Source organism: Podarcis raffonei, chromosome 7 (genome assembly GCF_027172205.1).
Source record: "Podarcis raffonei isolate rPodRaf1 chromosome 7, rPodRaf1.pri, whole genome shotgun sequence".
Classification (NCBI taxonomy): domain Eukaryota; kingdom Metazoa; phylum Chordata; class Lepidosauria; order Squamata; family Lacertidae; genus Podarcis; species Podarcis raffonei.
Window position 1 is genome coordinate 67,178,167 of NC_070608.1, and position 16,102 is coordinate 67,194,268.

Below are 16,102 nucleotides of genomic sequence, written 5' to 3' on the forward strand. Positions count from 1 at the left end.
ATTTGGTATTTGAACGATTGGTATTAATAATTGTATTATAAATTGGTATTGTTATAATGAGGCTATTAAAGGTAAAGGGACCCCTGACTGTTAGGTCCAGTCGTGACCGACTCTGGGGTTGCGGTGCTCATCTCGCTTTATTGGCCGAGGGAGCCGGCATACAGCTTCCGGGTCATGTGGCCAGCATGACTAAGCCGCTTCTGGCGAACCAGACCAGTGCACGGAAACGCCGTTTACCTTCCCGCCGGAGCGGTACCTATTTATCTACTTGCACTTTGACGTGCTTTCAAACTGCTAGGTTGGCAAGAAATGAGGCTATTATTGTAATTCAAAACTAATAAAAATAAAATATTATCAAAAATAAAATAAAATAGAGAGGCATCAAGAGTCACATGCAACTCCCAGGCCCAAAGTTTCCCATCTTTGGCGTAAGTGGTCCCCTATTGCAAAAGAAATAAAAAACAGAGCTTAATATTACATTGGACAAGGCACTTTGTTTTCAGCCCTTTTCAATAAGCTGACAGAAGGAATCTGACTTGCGTTTTAAGGGGAGCAGAGTTTGCCAAGGAAAAGGATGGCATTGCTTGGATTGTGCCGGATGCAGAAGAGGAACGGGTGATTAGCCTCAAATAGTTTATAGGATGCCAAGGATCTGTTGGAGACCACAGCGCCTGTGGCAGCGGCTGCTTTTGTCCCCACTTCGTCAACGTCCACAAAGGCTTTGTGAAGCACTTTGGATAAGTATAGTTGATCCGAGGCAACCATCCCAGAAAGGTCGGCTCTGGATCTGTCAAACACATCAATCATCCCCAGGGCTTGCAAAGGCGAGTTGAGGTCGAAGGACTCTTCAAGCTTGAACTGGGGGAGATACACCTCGACATTCTCCTCTGTCAAGTTTTCTGAGGCAGTCCAGCGTGCTAAATTCTCATTGGTCATGGTGTTTTCAACCTGTATGGCAAAAAAAAAAGAATTAAGAAACAACATGGCTAAAATAAACATCGCCAGGGCCAGATTTAGTTTTAATGAGGCCCTAAGCAACTGAAGGGATGCGGGTGGCGCTGTGGGTTAAACCACAGAGCCTAGGACTTGCCAATCAGAAGGTCGGCGGTTCGGATAGTCGCGACGGGGTGAGCTCCTGTTGCTCGGTCCCTGCTCCTGCCAACCTAGCAGTTCAAAAGCACGTCAAAGTGCAAGTAGATAAATAGGTACCGCTCCAGCGAGAAAGTAAACGGCGTTTCCGTGCGCTGCTCTGATTCGCCAGAAGCAGCTTAGTCATGCTGGCCACATGACCCAGAAGCTTTACGCCGGCTCCCTCGGCCAATAAAGCGAGATGAGCGCCGCAACCCCAGAGTCGGCCATGACTGGACCTAATGGTCAGGGGTCCCTTTATTTTTACTTTAAGCTACTGAAAGTCATGAGGCCCTTTATATGTCCAGCTGTCCTTCGTAAACAACAAATTGCTGCTGTTTTTTGTGTTGAAGATATGTGGTAATTTATGGACCCAATAGGTATCTAATGCCATTTGCACATGTTGTCATGCAACCAGTCCATGCAGAATGTAGGCACCCTATATATAGAAATGAGCAAACCAGTGATATTTGAGGGAGCAGACTAGCTACTTACATCATAGGAGCCTACACAACACAAAACACTGTTGTTGTGTGTAGGTTTTATTTTATTTGTTTTTTATCTTATATTTTGGAAATGTACATCCAGGTTTTTTTCCCTTTAATTTTTTGGGGGGTCCGCAAGAGAGTGGGGCCCTAAGCTATAGCTTGTTTAGCTTATATGTAAATCCGGCACTGAACATCACACACAGGAAATATATGGGATACAGAACTCCGCTTGCAGAAAAATGAAATTTATTAAATGTGCCAATATGATTGGAAGTAAAAAAAAGCAACTCTGTAGCTGCTGATAAGGGATCAAGATCAAGACTGAATGTAATAGGACTAATTAAGACTTCGGAAGCAGGACGAAATAAAATGATCTCACCTTGAAATCTAGCACATGGGAGGCCACACAAAATTTATAATTGGCTTTATAATTAATATATATTTGAATTTGAATTGTAATTTGAGATTGATATAATGTGGTTTATATTGGATTTTAGTAAAAATTGTAAAATTATTTACAAAACCAAACATGATTCACTGTAAGTTATGAGGGCAAATCAAATGAAGGAAACTCAAAACAGTTGAGTTTGTTAAAAAAAAGTAGAGATTTTTTGAAAGAGCGGGTCTTGAAAATGAGAGGTGCCCTACACTTGCGGAACACATTGAGACTCATTTTAAGGTGATCCAGATTCTTGCTTGGGTTGATCCTCACAGCGATCCTTCCTTGCTCCAGTCCTAGTAAACATAATCTCCTGGGTTTGGCCTTAATGGAAAGCAATGGTTAATTAAACTAGGAAGTCTCCAATCATGGTATGCAAGGACAGAAAGGGGGAAAGGGTGGCATGAACAAGGTTCAGATAAACTGAGAAACGTATGTCAAAACCAGACCATTATTCTGCAACTCTGTGATTTATGTTTCAAACATGGTGACTTGTTTGTGACTTACCTGTTTCAAATTGCTGATGTCGTCTGGCAATATAATGATCATGGACAACACTTTGCCATGGTATGGGAGGCAAAGGATCTGTGCATCCCTCTCTATCGTGTATCCCAGCTTAAATCGACCTTTCTGGTGCATCATCTGTACACGTTTACTTTCATTCTGTTTCGAAAGGCAATAGAGAAAGACATAGGTTTAGCAGAAACACACACGCCCTGGTTTTCAATAAATATGGCAAGAAGACTTCACTTCTTGGGTCAGCCAAATGCTGAACTGTTTGATAGCATTGTACAAGCCAATTCTTCAGATGGTCATAGCTGGCAGGGGACAGCACTGGCTAAGAATGGGAGCTGTGAGGAAATAGATGATTAAAATCTCAGTTCAACCACAAATTTGCTAGGTGAGGCTACTATGCTTGTCTGCTTCACAGAGGGTGGATCAACACACAGGAAAAAATGCTATAAATAAGTCAGAAATTAAATTGTTATAACAAAAAAAAACATGATGTAAAAATCACATAGGGAATTTCTTTGTTCTCTGGCGCCATCTGGTGTTACAAATTTATACTGCATTCAAAGTGGGGGGGGGGTTACAAATATTGCTGCATCCAGAGTTGCTGTTGGGTTACTGAGCTAAAGTATGTGACGTGCTTTGAATATTTGAAGTGAATTGAGTGTACGCTCCATTTTCTGTCCACCAGAGATGGCCTTATTTTCTGCTACCTTTCCTTGGTGAAGACACTGCCTCTCCCCCCCCCTTGGTGACATTTTTAGGAATGCCTTTTAACCATTTTTGTAGCATTTGTAGTAAATATTGCTGAATGTTCTGCAATAAGTTGCAGGTGTTCCATGTATTTCTTTAAAAATGTAGCACTTAATATCATAAAAAATATCTAAATGGTTTAGTTGAAAACATTTAAATACAACTGTCTATAAAATTTCCTAAAAACAAGATAAAAATGTGACTGTGTATCATAAATGAAACTGAGCACTGTACAAAACAAAAAAATTAAAAACAAAGAGTCAAAATCCCAGCAAGTGAGGGGAAGCATATAAATCTTCAACTAGTGAGTCAAGACCCCATGGAAATATATGGTAAAAAAATATATGGTTTTAAAAAAAGGATCCCCAAATGCATGTCTGCATTAAAAGCAGGTTCTGAGTCTGAAAGGGTTGGATATATAAATTTTCTATGATAAGTACAGCAAAATGTGTTGAGGGATTAAACATTTTACTACATGGTCTTAAATTTTAAATCCCTTTTGCAATATATTCCTGTGGCAACACACAGCCTGGTAGTGGAATGGAGGTCCTGGAATGGAGGTCCTGGGCGTGGACCACGCCTACTTATTTGTTTAACCCATTTATTAAATGTATATGCTACCCTTCGCCAGAAGATCATAGGGCAGTTTACAATATTAAAACAAGAAAATACATAATATAATGACAAATTGCACATCTAAAAACATCTCCACATGAGCTAAGCTGATGGACTACGCCGAAATGGCAAGGCTGACTGGAAAGCTCAGGAACCAAGAAGGCAAAAACTTTTTTAAAAATGGGGAAAAAATCATAATTTATTGAAGAGACCACTGCAAGCAGGTGAAAACATTAGCAGGATTTTAACCTCACTTGTAATGTAGCAAACACTAAGGAAAAGATGGATAGATATAAAATATAGAATATGGACTATGGAATAACATGGCAGTTGTAAATGTTGACAATAGGACCCACAGATGGAATGGAGGGAAGTCTCAAGTCATCTCTATATACGGATATGTATTTGGATTGTTATATTTTTTTTATTTGTAAAATCAAATAAAAATTATTTCAAAATTTAAAAAAAAAAACATCTCCACATGTAATCATCCTCTCTGTCACTGTAGAGATTGTTTAGTAATAGAGGAGCGCCCTCTTGTGAACCCTTGGAGTAAAATCATTTGCATTATACAGACTTTAGCTTAAGCTACACATATAGTGGGTGGCGCTGTGGGTTAAACCACAGAGCCTAGGACTTGCCGATCAGAAGGTCGGCGGTTCGAATCCCCACAACGGGTTGAGCTCCTGTTGCTCGGTCCCTGCTCCTGCCAACCTAGCAGTTCAAAAGCACGTCAAAGTGCAAGTAGATAAATAGGTACCGCTCCGGCGGGAAGGTAAATGGCATTTCCATGTGCTGCTCTGGTTTGCCAGAAGCGGCTTAGTCATGCTGGCCACATGACCCGGAAGCTGTACGCCAGCTCCCCCGGCCAATAAAGCGAGATGAGCACCGCAACCCCAGAGTCGGCCACGACTGGACCTAACAGTCAGGGGTCCCTTTACCTTTACCTTTACACATATAGCAGAATAAAGCTGTGAGCTGACAGAAGAGGATGTGCCACTTCACACTGCCCACGTGGGCTGCTATTTATTTAGTACCCCCCCCCCCCAGTGCTGGATTTATGTACAGTGGTACCTCGCAAGACGAATGCCTCGGAAGACGAAAAACTTGGAAGACGAAAGAGTTTTTCGTTTTTTGAGTTGCTTCGCAAGACGAATTTCCCTATGGGCTTGCTTCGCAAGATGAAAATGTCTTGCAAGTTTGTTTCCTTTTTCTTAAAACCGTTAATACCCAGGGAATCCGTGCTTTGCAAGATGAAAAATTCACAAAACGAGAAAACTCGCAGAACGAATTAATTTTGTCTTGCGAGGTACCACTGTATAAGCTAAATAAGCTATAGCTTAGGGCCCCACTTCAATTTACAATAGCTTATAATAAGTCTAAACCTTAACACTAAGAATACTATGTACAGAACACCACATCAGAAGGAAAAGAGATGGAAAGAAAAAGTGAAACTCAGGCTCCTTCTGGCCTCTTATTATAATCAGCATGACCTTGAAGAAGAGATAACAGAACCATTTTAAACCAGCTGTACTGTACTCAGCTTCTCTGAAGGAATAACCCAAACTTCTGCTTGTTTCTTTCACACACATAAGCTTCCAGAACCTTCTTGAATTAATTAGAATAGGAAAGATCTCTACACTTTCTGCACTAAGAAATGCAAACTGACATATATATCTAGCTCAGCAGCATTTACAGAATGCAGCAGCTAGACTGGTGACTGGGGGCGGCCGCCAAGACCATATAACACCGGTCTTGAAAGACCTACATTGGCTCCCAGTACGTTTCCGAGCACAATTCAAAGTATTGGTGCTGACCTTTAAAGCCCTAAACGGCCTCGGTCCAGTATACCTGAAGGAGCGTCTCCACCCCCATCATTCTGCCCGGACACTGAGGTCCAGCGCTGAGGGCCTTCTGGCGGTTCCCTCATTGCGAGAAGCAAAGCTACAGGGAACCAGGCAGAGGGCCTTCTCGGTAGTGGCGCCCGCCCTCTGGAACGCCCTTCCAGCAGATGTCAAAGCGATAAACAACTACCTGACATTCAGAAGACATCTTAAGGCAGCCCTGTTCAGGGAAGTTTTTAACGTGTGATATTTTACTGTATTTTTGGTTTTTATGGAAGCTGCCCAGAGTGGCTGGGGAGGCCCAGCCAGATGGGCGGGGTATAAATAATAAATTATTATTATTATTATTATTATTATTATTATTATTATTACACAGACTAGCAGGCATTCTCCAGAGCTTCTTTCCTAGACACACATGGAAATGTTGAGGACTGAAGCTTGGACCTTTTGCATGAGTTACGGCCTCTTGCCAAAGGAAGTTCAAGATCCATGGCTTGAGCCAGCCAGCCAACCAAGTCTTTGACCTGTTCTACTACTCAGCTGAGAAGGCTGGTAGAGTGCCATTGGGCCGCCATTTTGTAACATACTTGAATCAGCATTGAACATTCACACGATTCTAAAATGATAGATTCAGTTGTGCCACGATACCTCATTGAGCTTAAATTCTCTTTCTGTCGTAAGCTTTGGGTCAAACTGGTGTTCCCAAGTTGCTTTAAAGTAGACGGCGTTTGCCAGCACCAACATAGTGTCTGGCTGAATAGTTCCCGGAGGGAAAAGGTCCTTGATGTTTCCTTAGAGAAAAGAAATTTGAATTAATGTGGATTTTTTTTAAAGTATAACCTCACCACCTTGCATACATAGTAAAAGCGACTGAATTGTTTTTGATTCACAGAACTGAGGAAGTGTGCTTTTCACACTTCCCCCAACCCCTCAATTGCTGTTTTATTTTTATTTATTTATAGACTACTCTCCATCACATTGAGGTTATCCCAGGGCAGTTTTCAGCATATAAAAATAAATACAACTGACAATAAGAACCGAATGATTAGCATGGAAGCATAAAGCTCCAATAACAGTGGCAACTCTCATTATGAGCTCCTCTAGGTTGGACGCGGGTGGCGCTGTGGGTTAAACCACAGAGCCTAGGACTTGCCAATCAGAAGGTCGGCGGTTCGAATCCCTGTGACGGGGTGAGCTCCCATTGCTCGGTCCCTGCTACTGCCCACCTAGCAGTTCCAAAGCACGTCAAAGTGCAAGTAGATAAATAGGGACCACTCCAGCGGGAAGGTAAACGGCGTTTCCATGAGCTGCTCTGATTCATCAGAAGCGGCTTAGTCATGCTGGCCACATGACCCGGAAGCTGTACACTGGCTCCCTTGGCCAATAAAGCAAGATGAGCGCCGCAACCCCAGAGTCGGTCATGACTGGACCTAATGGTCAGGGGTCTCTTTACCTTTACCTAGGTTGGGGCAGTGGGACATTGCAAGTGAATTCAGCAATATGTCATTGATGCAGTAATAATACATTAGTAGTGGATTACACATCATTTCACCTTTTTAGTAGCCCTGCAATGCTTCCTCAGTGTTACCCCATTATTGCTGTCCGGTGGGATGTCTTACACTATTGAGCAAAAAAACTGGAATTTTATATATATATATATGAAATAAACCAGGATATTTTTGGTATGAAAAGTTACAGGATTTCAGCAGAAAGTTACAGGACATGCACTGATTGGGAAATAAGCTGTGAGTTGTATTCAACCAAGTCCAACTCATAGCAGAACCATTGAGATGAATGAACTAAAAGGTGGGATTCACTTTATGAACCCTGTCGACACAAGGGCTTCTGCTTAAAGTGCCATGGGGCTTTCCCTCACTCTTCCCCAGGAAAGTCCTGTAGAATCCCCAGAACATCATGCAAGGGAACGAGGATCATTCTGCCTGGCAAACAGACATATTGGTGCAGAAGGAGCATTTGTAATAGCATAAGATTGAATTCCATCCTAAGTTTAGTAGTGTTTAACAACTTCAGTGGGCCTTCCCTTAGGGCAGTGGTTCTCAGCCTGTGGGTCCCCAGATGTTGTTGGACTACAACTCCCATCATCTCTGACCACTGGTCATGCTGGCTAGGAATGATGGGAGTTGTAGTCCAACAACATCTGGGGGTTCACAGGTTGAGAAACATTGCCTTAGGGGAAGGACTAGCGCTGAACACCACCCAGTATGGCTACCCCAAAACCTTTGCAGGTGCAAACAGTATTGAAAATTGGGGTTGTGTAAAACCACCCTGATAGCATCATGAGTACACATAAGCATGAATGCATTATTTAAAAAAAGACGCCCCAAGGAACCTCTAGCACCTGAAAGAACTTGATGGAGAAAGTCCAGTAGGGTTTTCTCCCATCTGCACCTCCAGAGGAAGAGGGTCCCAGAGCTGGGGACCCACAAGAGGAGAAACTTCACTGGATAAAATTTAGCTTGCTGTGCAAAATGGTGTTAAAGGCCCAGGGAGAGACTTGCTCACAAATGTATTGACAGCTGCACGAATTATGATAGATAGGAAGTGGAAGGGGGAAGCAGAATATAACATGGAAGAGTGGTATAAAGAAATGTGGGATATAGCTATTAATGATAAATTAACATATGCCATTAAGGATAGACAGGGAATATGCAGGAAAAATTATTTCAAGGAGATATGGAAGGTGTTTGTAGAATTTGTACTGTTAAAATGAAAAGGGGTCAAACCATCACAAAAGGTGCTGAAATTTTGGGAGGTTGGATAGTTACAATGGAATGGTCTCAGTGGTGGGGTGTACATTTTTATTCTTATTTATTTATGGTTATTACTTTGTCGAAGAAGAAGAAGAAGAAGAAGAAGAAGAAGAAGAAGAAGAAGAAGAAGAAGAAGAAGAAGAAATAATAAAGGCCTGGGGTACTGCAAGAAACGGACCATAAAGAAGGCTGATCGCCGAAGAATTGATGCTTTTGAATTATGGTGCTGGAGAAGACTCCAATGGACTGCAAGAAGATCAAACCTCTCCATTCTTAAGGAAATCAGCCCTGAGTGCTCACTGGAAGGACAGATCCTGAAGCTGAAGCTCCAACACTTTGGCCACCTCATGAGAAGAGAAGACTCCCTGGAAAAGACCCTGATGTTGGGAAAGATGGAGGGCACAAGGAGAAGGGGACGACAGAGGACGAGATGGTTGGACAGTGTTCTCGAAGTTACCAACATGAGTTTGACCAAGCTGCGGGAGGCAGTGGAAGACAGGAGGGCCTGGCATGCTCTGGTCCATGGGGTCACGAAGAGTCAGACACGACTAAACAACTAAACAACACACTGCAAGAAAAATAAGGTGGTGATCTTGGTTTTGTGCTACAAATCAATGATTCCTGCAACACTGAGTACTTCCAGGCTGTTGCTATTCCTGAGTGGGGTGATGGGTAAATTCACTGGGAAGTGTGGAATAATACTTGATGGTGTAACAAGGTCTAACATCCCCACAAACAAATCAGAATGGATGCTCAGGAGGAATGCTCAATAAACACGTCGTCAGTGGCCTTCAGCTTCCTTACCCTTTGTCTGCCTGGCAACTTCAAGGTTAATCTCCTGCCTTGCTTTTTCGGTAGCATTTTGAAAGTCGACCGTTTGCAGCGTAGCTCCAAAGATTTCCTTCGTGCGTGTGAGATATTGCTGTAGAGTTTTTAAAAACAAAAGAGAAATATTGTGAATTCCCCAGGCGAGCCATTTGTTGATGACAGTATACAGGTACTGATCTTACCTAGTGCCTTGCTGGGTAATCCATGAGACCTTCTCACAGAAAGGGAACCCTCCACCCCACCAGAGCAACACTTGATATGCAGTGTGGACTGCAGCCTCCTCTTCTGGGGCATTTGGCCACAAAAGTGAGAGGCAGATAAACACTCAGCACTCATGCAAAGTCGGCCTTTTAAAGTGCACAGAAAATTTAGCCAACCCTTAAAATATAGTCAAGGTATTTCTAGTTATACACCTGTCAGGATGTTGTCAGCGGCTCCCGGCTGGTTGCCCAGGAAAGTATAAAGACAAGGAAAAGTTTCTCACAATCCTTCTTTATTTCAAACTTTACAGAGAGAGGCTATAGAACCCAGCCTCTTGGATAATGGTGTTGTCCAGAGTGAATCTCCACCCCCTTCTCTCCCATTTCCTCATTTGTCATCATCATCATCACCTCCTTTACTGGTGCCACTAAGTACCCTCTGCCTTCAAGCTCTTTGCTCTCCTACTTTTAAGGCTTGCCGGGTTCTGGGAGATGGTGGGTCTGGAATGCTTTCTAGTGACAACGTGTCAGTCGGCCGTTCTGGCTCTCCCATGGTTTCCCAACTTTCCCCCTCATTTGCCTCTGAGCTGTGACCTCCTTCAAACTCCTGTTGTTAATCTATACTGTCTTCCTCTTCCTCCTCCCTGGAAGGGTCAAGATGAGGAGGCCTCCACCATTCCTCCTCTGCCCAGTCCCTGACAACACCCCTCCTTTGTGGTCACAACAGCTTTTTGGGATCTAAGGGGGCAGCTTTGGCTTTCCATATGATGCTTGACTCTCAACTCCCATCACCGTCAACTGGTATGGACAGTTGTTAGGGATGAAGGAAGCTGGAATCCAACAACATTTGGAAGGCTACAGGTTTCCCACCCTTGATTTAATGATGAATGTACCCTGGGTTCAGAAGACTATCATTTAAACCATTTAAAATTATTGGCAACAAGTCTTGGTGGGCTTCCAACTCCCCTCTCCTCCTCCTCCTCCTCCTTCATGCACAAGAGGACGGTGAAAATGTCCACTTTCATTTTCTTTTTTACTAAGCCACAACTTCCCATTTATGTACACTCCGGGATCCTATCAGAAGCCAGGATGGCCTCGGCCCAGTGGGGTATATCTCCACCCACACTGTCCAGCCCACCTCTGAGGTCCACCTCTGAGGGCCTTCTGGTGGTTCCCTCACTGCGAGAAGAGAAACCACAGGGAACCAGGCAGAGGGCCTTCTCAGTAGCGGCATCCGCCATGTGGAACGCCCTCCCATCAGATGTCAAGGAAATAAACAACTACCTGACTTTTAGAAGACATCTGAAGGCAACCCTGTTTAGGGAAGTTTTAAACGTTTGATCTTTTATCATGTTTTTTAATATTCTGTTGGGAGCTACCCAGAGTGGCTGGGGAAGCCCAGCCAGATGGGCAGAGTATAAATAATATTTTTTTATTATTCTCATTATTATAATTCTGGGATATCCTGCTCAAATCAGGACTGTTGACATGTATAAGAGACCTTTTGCATGCATGTGGACAGCTCTGCAACTGAGCTACGGCTTTCCTTCCACGGTGAGAAATCACTTACCTTTAAAAATTCATATCCCTTCTGCATGAACAGATTGTTGGCCACGTTCAGCTCATAGTCGTTACTGAGATTATTCAGCTGAAACAGAAGTTTCTTGATCTCTGGATAGATTCCTTCTTCCTAGCCACAGTATTAAGAAGAAGATTTCAAATGGGGGGAGAAACAAGTAGATTAATGGATGCAGAAATGTTTGGCAGCAAGAACTCATTGCTATCTATTATTTTGAAGGGCTTGAAAAGAAAAATGACAGAGGCCAAACATCAGCAACAATTTACCAATCAGGTATCCCAAAGCTTCTAAAATTGGGATTGCCCATGTTCAGTGAGCCTCTGGAGGTTGCTGCAGTCAGTGTATGGCTCGCCTTGTTGCATGTATCAGCCCCTCCATTTGGATGCTTGGCCAAAGGGCCTCTCCCTCTCCCAGTGGGTCTTCAACACTTGTCACAGGATTGATGTATATGCTTACACTCTAAAGACTTCCTGCCTAGGGAGCTATGTGGATGTGTTGCTGTATATGCTTTCCCCCCCATTCTGTTGTGTGTTGTGCTCCAAAACAGTGCTTGAATGGAACATAAGGGAATTTGTTCAGAAGGATGCTCGAGGGCTTCCAGTTCACTACTGGGAGTGCCACTGGGGCTGATGGACTGGGGAAGCCATAGCAACATCGCATGTGTGGTTCAAGGGATTTGTGTTGGGGAGGGTGTCATTGTCATTGTGAATTACAGTCATACCTCGAATCCCGAACGCCTTGGCCCCTAAACAAATCGACTCCTGAACGATCAAAACCCGGAAGTGAGTGTTCCAGTTTCCAAACTGTTTTCGGAAGCCGAACGTCCGGCATGGCTTCCACGGCTTCTGATTGGCTGGAGGAGCTTCCTGCAGCCAATCAGAAGCTGCGCTTTGGTTTCCAAACATTTTGGAAGTCCAAGGTACGACTGTAATTGATTCCCTCCAAAAGTGGGCGACATGCAGCTTATGGGTGCGATTGCTGGCACTGTTCCTGATTGGTCCATTTCCCAGGGATGCTGTGGGCCTGCCTGCCATTTTTACTTCATCTCCTGTTTTCCTGTGTTGCTTGCTTTCCAGGCTGTGTGGATGTGGCCATTCTACCAGTGTGTTGATGGTCTATCTATCCACCGCCAACTCAGTGCAATTGGTGTAGAGGGTCACTTGGCCTGGCTTCCTTGCCACATTTCTGGCTACAGGTCTTGATGGTACCAAAAAAATAACCCGCCACTTAGTCCTATGGCTTTAAGAATAGTTCTGGACATACCACCGAAAACTGAGCTGCAGTATCTCTCTCGGGTTCTGACGCAAGAAGACACATTTTCCCCTCAGAAGCAGCTGGTCTTGCGCTTCCCAGAGTCCTACTGAAGTGTAGCACCTATAGCAGAAACAAGTTGAAAGCAATGCAAAGCATCCAAGATAGGAAGGGGCAAAAAAATCCCACTTACCTTGATTAAATAAACAAGAGACTACAACTGCTAAAAAATATTGTTACTGCTGAAACAGCTACTACATTGGTTTGTGGCGGTAGTTGTTTTAAAAAGAAAGCAAGAAATAAATATGAAAAATGAAGTACGTAGCTTACAGGTTTGTACCAATGGCTTCTTTTAATCACTCTTACAGCTACTTTGAATATATAGTGTTTCGACACTTGTTTTCTTACAAATTTTCTGCTTTGCTAACACTAGTCGAACAAGTTCCTTTGTTAAGGCAATGGCCACAGCCTATCAGGTAAGTACCCATCACCTGCATTTTAAAGAGTAAGCTCTGCTGCCGTAGAGAGACATGGAAGGGCTTTTCCCCATCTCACACCATGGGAATGCCATGCCATCCTAGGATGGAGAACAATAGGCCAAGGGAGAGCTGTGTATGTGTGAGTCTTGGCTGATGCTGGAAGCTGAAGACATAGAGAGTTGTCTTACACTGTGCTGGGGCGAAAGCTGTGGCTCAGGGTTTCCCTGGAAACCTAGTGGGGAAGCTAGATCTGTGGGAGTGTTAATGCTGTCAGCTCCTCCTCCTACATATGCTCAGGTTGTATAAAGCTGTGTAAAAAAAAGCCAGCCATATATCCTAATGACACCTCAGTCCCATTGACCTTCATTCCAGAGAAACCAAGTCCTGGGTAAGTGGGGGGATGTTATTGGGTTGTTGTTGTTAATAATAATAATTTATTATTTCTACCCCGCCCATCTGGCTGGGTTTCCCCAGCCACTCTGTGGGCAGCTTTCAACAGAACATTAAAAACAGAATAAAACTTCATTAAAAAGTTCCCTTCAGATGTGTTCTAAAAGTCGGATAGTTGTTTATTTCCTTGACATGTGATGGGAGGGTATTGTTTTTATTCTGATTATATATGTACAGTGGTACCTCAGGTTACAGGCGCTTCAGGTTACAGACTCCGCTAACCCAGAAATAGTACCTCGGGTTAAGAACTTTGCTTCAGGATGGGAACAGAAATCGTGCAGCGGTGGCGCAGTGGCAGCAGGAGGCCCCATTAGCTAAAGTGGTGCTTCAGGTTAAGAACAGTTTCAGGTTAAGAACCGACCTCTGGAACGAATTAAGTTCTTAACCCGAGGTACCACTGTAGTGATCTTTTCTGTGAACCCCCCTGAGACCTCTGGGTATAGGGCGGTATATAAATTCATTGAATAATAATAATAATAATAATAATAATAATAATAATAATAATAGAAGAAGAAGAAGAAGAAGAAGAAGAAGAAGAAGAAGAAGAAGAAGAAGAAGAAGAAAGAAGAAGAAGAAGAAGAGCAGGAGCGCCTGCAGCCTCTTGCCGCTTAGAGATGCAATTGTATGTATTTGTTGTTGCTCACCTCTTCCATTTGAGTTTTGCTGCTTCCCCTGGCACCAAGTTGTACCATGGCCAAGGCGGATGTGATACTTATTGGAGAGAAGAAGATGTTTTTGCAAATGTCACTTCTATTCAACTTCTTGTAAAGATCGAGACCAAAAGCAATAATTGCTGTAGGAAGGGGGTCCTTGGTGAAATGCAGATCCATGATGACTAGCAGGTGAAGGGAGGGGGAGAGAGAGACAGAGAGAAAATCAATAAATAGTTAGGTAAATGATTGATTGCTCAAGTTAGGAAAACTTGACTTCATGGAACTGGTTTAGTTCTGCTGCAGATATATGACTGGTTTGCTCGATTGGTGGTTAGGCATTGGCAGGGGTAATTGTTATGCAAATGAGGGGGAAGGAAAGGCCATCACCTTCCCCCAATGGAAAAGGGTAGTCTGATAAAGGACTCCGGGGGGCGTTGCCTTGTCCGAAACCTAGGGAGGTGAGGGCCTCCGGCACGCCCCCCAAGCGGTGACACCCGTGGGATCCTAGTTGGCGTACTTCAACAGGACACCCACGGCTGGTGGATAACCCTTCCCGGTCTCCATGCCGGGTAGTCGATAGGAGCCAATGCCTAAGGCCAATACCTTCTAATTCCTGTAATCAATAAAGTTGTGGCCTTTTACGCCCATTAACCTTAAATAATGTGTCCGGTGTTTTCATTTCACATGGGGGGGAGGGGACTTGCCGTGCAAATGATTGATTGCTCAAGTTAGGAAAACTTGACTTCATGGAACTGGTTTAGTTCTGCTGCAGATATATGACTGGAAAGGCACACACCCAAGTGGAAAGTTTTTTCCCCCACAGACCATTACCTTTACCTTTATGCACTACAATGTCAAAACGTACAAGACTTAAATATCATGTGAAGTCTTGTAATCCATGCTTGCTTTCAGTGTTTCAAAAGTTAGTACCTGAGAGTAGGGATTGTTGCCAGCTTCATTAACGAATGAACCCAGAGTTCTAGATTCCCCCAAACTGATGCCAAAGTTTGGTGCTAGTTTTGTGCTGTAAACTAGATGGGGTATCAGTTGCAGCACCAAGTTTCCTTCCCAATTTATATATCATGTTCAGGAGGTGGGGGGGCTTTTCATCTGGACCACATCAGGGGAGAAATAATTAAACTTTCCCTCCCCACCCCCTGGAGTTCTACTGCTGCTCTGCCCACCCCTATGGCTACTGTGTTTTTAATATATATATATATATATATATATATATATATATATATATATATATATGATAATTAATTGTATTCACCCAATTAACATCATGCCTAGTTTGGCCCCGTGGCCGTAGGCATGTGAACACCTTGATTTTAACAAATTAGCCTGATTTTGTATTGTATAATGAACTGAAGGTATAAGCTGACATTTCATTTGCAAACCCACAAATTTGAGCTTCGTCTACAACCCCTAATCTGTTGTAAACAAGATGCCTTGCGAAATCAACCTTTAGGCATATTGTTATTTAAACAATAATTTTAAACATATATTTACCTCCTTGTCTTCGGGAGTCAAGAGATCAGTATATACTCAGTATTCTCTTCCTCTGTCTCCGGCTTTCTGGAGGAACTGGAATATTTAAGGTGTGGCCACGCCCACTAATAAATATTCCACATGACTTCATGATCATTCCCGACTTCTGGTCTTCCCGCACTGATTATATTTTCTCAGATTTAGATTTGATTGCACAGAAAGCTGTACATTTGTCTCAGCTTTTTTATCACACGAAATTACCACACTCATCTGAATGTACTCAAAGCAGAGAAGCAGGAGTCTGCCAATACAAATTATATCAAGTAATATGAATGAAAGGAATGAGCAGGATTCGTTTTATGTTCCACTGCCTAAAGTAATTCTCCCAGTGGCTCATATGTGTATGTACGTGTGTGCGTATGCATGTACACACACACACCCATTCAGATGTCAAGATAAAGAACTACACAACTTTTAGAAGACAGCCCTGTATTGGGATGTTTCAATGTCTGACTTTTATTGTTTTTATATGTTTTGGAAGCCGCCCAGAGTGGGATATAAATTTTATGTTTGTGTGTAATTTAATAATAGTAAGCAAAATGAATTCTAAATAGAAGATAAAA

At 43.1% G+C, this 16,102-nt stretch overlaps 1 protein-coding gene across 1 annotated transcript; it reads right to left on the reverse strand.

Moving 5' to 3' along the window:
- Window positions 1–326: 326 nt before the first annotated feature.
- LOC128417852 (serpin B12-like) lies at window positions 327–15,559 on the reverse strand. The gene is made up of 8 exons (XM_053397049.1): window positions 15,501–15,559; window positions 13,980–14,170; window positions 12,419–12,529; window positions 11,147–11,266; window positions 9,353–9,470; window positions 6,426–6,568; window positions 2,563–2,718; window positions 327–948 (listed from the first exon to the last, which is right to left on the reverse strand). The coding sequence occupies exons 2-8, from the start codon at window positions 14,163–14,165 to the stop codon at window positions 544–546; spliced, it is 1,239 nt and encodes a 412-aa protein (XP_053253024.1). The 5' UTR covers window positions 14,166–14,170; window positions 15,501–15,559; the 3' UTR covers window positions 327–543.
- Window positions 15,560–16,102: the final 543 nt, after the last annotated feature.